A 3,894-nucleotide genomic window follows, 5' to 3' on the forward strand; every position below is an offset into this window, starting at 1 on the left:
ATGTCAAATTTTATATAGTGTAGTATCTATAAAAAAATTAAATATACAGTAAAAACATAAATAATAATCTTATGTTATAAATAATATTTATTTAAATTTAAATAAAAAAAATATCTCACCGGGTTGCGTGGATATTTTACCTCTAGTATATTTTAAAAACACATCAGAAATTAGTAAATTACATCGGTAGTTATAACTTCCAATTTTAAAAGACTGATGTTTCTTCTGAAAATTTCCAAGTAGTAGTTAGTTCGACGAGGTTTCCACTCCCTCCAGAGTCCAGAGGACGATGAGATAAGTCAAATAAACCCAAAGCAGCAAAACAGTCGTCGTTCCCTATTAACAAAATATCAGCTTTTTCACTTTATATATATATATATATATATATGATTAAAGAATGCTCATATGGCCGAGATGTTCCACGAAATTGTTGTTCGCAGGTCCTGTCATCTCCGTGTATATAAAATGTCGTCTTGAGATCGACTCTTACAAAGAATCATCACTTCAATTCAATTCTCTCCAAGGTACACACATGTATTGAATATTGCACTTTTTGGGTTTTCTGGAATCTTGAATCCAAAATTTTCAGATACGGTTTTTTTTTTTTTTTTTTTTCTCTCTCTCGGTTAGTAGCTGTCTTTGTATCAGAAGAGAAGAGAGATTGTGATGGCTAATAGATCTCAGCAGATCCCTTTACTTAAAGGTGAGACTGACAATTACGATGGTGTTACTGTAACCATGGTGGAACCTATGGATCCTGAGGTTTTTACTGAAAGTCTTAGGGCTTCGCTTTCGCTTTGGAGAGATGAGGTATATACAAATATATCTCAGATTCTCAAGTTTTGTAATGTTTCTTCTCTAGGGTTCTCTTTTGGAATGATTGTGTTGATGAAATGAAATGCTTTTGAGATATGAGCTCAAATTATCTTTGTTTAAAGAACGACTTAGTGAAGAGTTTATGATTTTTGCAGGGGAAGAAGGGAATTTGGATAAACTTGCCTCTTGGATTGGCTAATCTTGTGGAGGCTGCAGTTAGTGTAAGTTGTTTATCTGTTGATTGGAATATTATTATTATTAGTTGGGTTTGACTTTAGTAAAGATTGTTATATTGATGAGGTTAAATCTGTTGTGTATGGTGATTCTTCAGGAAGGATTTAGATATCATCATGCTGAGCCTGAGTACTTGATGCTTGTATCTTGGATCTCTAACACCCCTGATACGATCCCAGCCAATGCTTCTCATGTTGTAGGTGCTGGTGCTTTGGTTATCAACAAAAATACTAGAGAGGTATTCGCTGCTAATAATAATACTGTATATCTTCGTTTTTTCAATTGTGTTTGTTTATTGAAACTTCACTTTTACTAAATTGAGATGAACCACTTTGATGAACAGGTCCTCGTTGTCCAGGAAAGAAGTGGGTTTTTCAAAGATAAAAATGTGTGGAAGCTGCCTACCGGAGTTATCAATGAGGTGATTATTTTTTTTTTTTTTTTTTTATCTTGATTGTCCCACTAAATATTAACAATCCTGGTGAATGACATAAAAAGTTATTCCTAAAAACTAGTTTCTCTCAATCTTGGTGAACTAAGCTCCTAGCATCCCATACTCTATTTGCCTTGCGAATTAAAACAATTGAACTGTTAATGAAGGTTTGACTGATAAAGGGTGTCAACATGTTGGTTAGGGTATAGTATTTTCTAAGGCTAGGTAGGGCATTTAGTTGAGAGTAGTCGCTGAGTTTGATAAGAAAGCAATTTTTACATATAGTGTTTACATTAACTAAGATAAGCTCTTATGACATGAACATTCTTTTCACAACTTAGCTAGTCAGCCTGGTATTCGTTTTGTGGTAAGACAATGATGTAATGTCAAACATTGGTGCCTGGAAAGATTATTGATGACATCAAGTTTGGACTACTAAGAGAATAGGTGGAAATGTAGTTCTGATTGTTTATTTTTCTGCTTCTAACTAAAACATTTAAATTCCATAGGGTGAGGATATTTGGACTGGAGTAGCTAGGGAAGTGGCAGAAGAAACTGGTGTAAGTCTCTGGCTTTCAGATATAAAGCATTTCAATTAGAAGGATCTTTTACTTGACATTCTCATCTATCTCTGTGTTCTTTTATTGGCTTTTCACTTCAGATTGTTGCAGATTTTGTCGAAGTATTGGCTTTCAGGTAAATTATTTTCATTGCTTTGGAAACATTTGGTCAGGCTTACCGTCCGTATAGATTCATGATTGATTTACCTTTTACCCGTAGGCAAAGCCATAAAGCAATCTTGAAAAAGAAAACGGATATGTTTTTTCTGTGTGTTTTAAGTCCGCGCTCCTACGATATTACTGAACAAAAATCTGAGATCTTGGAAGCTAAGGTAAAACCTTTCTAACTTTCAGTGTTGATTACCCAAGAAAATGTTAAAGTAACTGTCACCTAATTTCCAATTTCACCTGAACTGGTATATCGTATTACAGTGGATGTCGATCCAAGAGTATGTAGACCAACAGTGGAACAAGAAGAACGAGATGTTCAAGTTCATGGCTAACATCTGCCAAAAGAAGTGTGAGGAAGAATACTCGGGATTCTCCATTTTGCCAACTACCACATCATCTGGTAAGGAGAGTTTTATCTACTGCAATACTGATCATGCCAATCGCCTTAATGCAATGCGTTACCAACCCTCCGCTTCTCGTTGATTTTTTTTTTTCATCCTATAATGTTGGAACTCGGCGTCTATCAATTCCACCGTAGTCACGCCCAAACGATTCTCAAAAAGCAGATAAAAAATAGATTTTAATTAAATGATTTCTTTTTATTATTTTTTAATAAATGAACCAATAGATGATCGGGAACTCAAAGAGCAACGTTTCTTAAATTGCTTAACTAAGTAACTTTCTCTTTCTCTTTCCTACTTTTCCTCATATTTATTATTATTTATAATGAGAGTCACCCCTTGAGCAACCCTGTGGACATAAATGTGTCCAGTGTGTGCAATACAGGAAACTTTGTTATATACTATTCCGATTCTACTTCATTGCGTTATGTATTTGAATTCTAATATATTTTCTTTTGACTGGTTTGATTCTCCAAGGCTTTTTTATATATAAATAAAAGTATTATCATACTACAGCTTGATTTATTCTTTAAAATTATTTTCTCTTAACCGGTATTTTGTGTTTAGTGCACTGCATAGTCTGAATCCAAGAACAAGAAGCGTTCAAGGTTTTTAAACAATTTAAAATGATTTATAGATATGTTGGGAGATTAAAGCCCATACCTTGTTTTTTTCTAAAACCCAATTTTGGAATTGAAACTCATTCCTCAATTGCTTGTACAAGATTGTGTTTAGTGTGTAGCAAAATAAGCCAAAATAAGGCATTGGTTTTAACTAGGGACCCACATTATAAATTTTAGTTGCTTTATGTTTCCATATAAAGTCAAATTTATCGTCATGTATATGTAAGTAAACTCGTACAAAACTTTGATTAGATTTTTACAGAAACTAAATAAAATGTCATAAGCAAATTCTAATCAAAAATTTTGAAGGAAAATGTGGATGTGAATTTGCAAGGATTTGCAAAGAAAAATTTAATAATGTAACCATAAAAATCATGAAAAGATTTGAAAAAATGTTTTGATTGTCCTCGTGGGAGCGACACGCACTCTTCCTTTCTCTCTTGAATTCAAGCAGCAAAACCTATTTTCTTTTTCAAATATGCCTCTTGGTTTCACAGGACCCCTCGCTTGCGACCGGAGAGGGCCCCCTTCATTGTGTTTACAATAATTCTGGTCCAATGTATGCATACAATTCACTAAGGAGGCATTTTATTTATGTTGGAATCCTGCCAAGGTAGGAAAGAAACTGTAAGTAAATATATGAGTCAATAGTCTTT

The 3,894-nt window shown here is 33.8% G+C and overlaps 1 protein-coding gene across 4 annotated transcripts; it reads left to right on the plus strand.

Moving 5' to 3' along the window:
• LOC104719202 (nudix hydrolase 7) lies at positions 241-3,894 on the plus strand. 4 transcript variants are annotated; one of them, XM_010437067.2, is made up of 10 exons: positions 241-524; positions 634-810; positions 972-1,037; positions 1,148-1,288; positions 1,394-1,471; positions 1,993-2,043; positions 2,145-2,179; positions 2,264-2,375; positions 2,476-2,614; positions 3,736-3,894. In XM_010437067.2, the coding sequence occupies exons 2-10, from the start codon at positions 667-669 to the stop codon at positions 3,783-3,785; spliced, it is 816 nt and encodes a 271-aa protein (XP_010435369.1). In that variant the 5' UTR covers positions 241-524; positions 634-666; the 3' UTR covers positions 3,786-3,894. The 4 variants fall into 4 exon arrangements, with proteins under 4 accessions (XP_010435369.1, XP_010435368.1, XP_010435370.1 ...); XM_010437068.2 differs by lacking the exon at positions 3,736-3,894 and adding an exon at positions 2,753-3,389 and having other exon boundaries at positions 242-524; XM_010437066.2 differs by lacking the exon at positions 3,736-3,894 and having other exon boundaries at positions 631-810; positions 2,476-3,389.

The sequence above is a fragment of the Camelina sativa genome, chromosome 10 (genome assembly GCF_000633955.1).
Source record: "Camelina sativa cultivar DH55 chromosome 10, Cs, whole genome shotgun sequence".
Taxonomy (NCBI): Eukaryota; Viridiplantae; Streptophyta; class Magnoliopsida; order Brassicales; family Brassicaceae; genus Camelina; species Camelina sativa.

What these genes read in the sequence shown, in the direction of transcription:
- LOC104719202 (XM_010437066.2), top strand. Translation starts at nt 667, where the DNA reads ATGGCTAATAGATCTCAGCAGATCCCTTTACTTAAAGGTGAGACTGAC. An exon ending in TTTCGCTTTGGAGAGATGAG is followed by an intron (nt 811 to 971) that starts GTATATACAAAT and finishes TGATTTTTGCAG; the next exon opens with GGGAAGAAGGGAATTTGGAT. An exon ending in GTCGAAGTATTGGCTTTCAG is followed by an intron (nt 2,180 to 2,263) that starts GTAAATTATTTT and finishes TTTTACCCGTAG; the next exon opens with GCAAAGCCATAAAGCAATCT.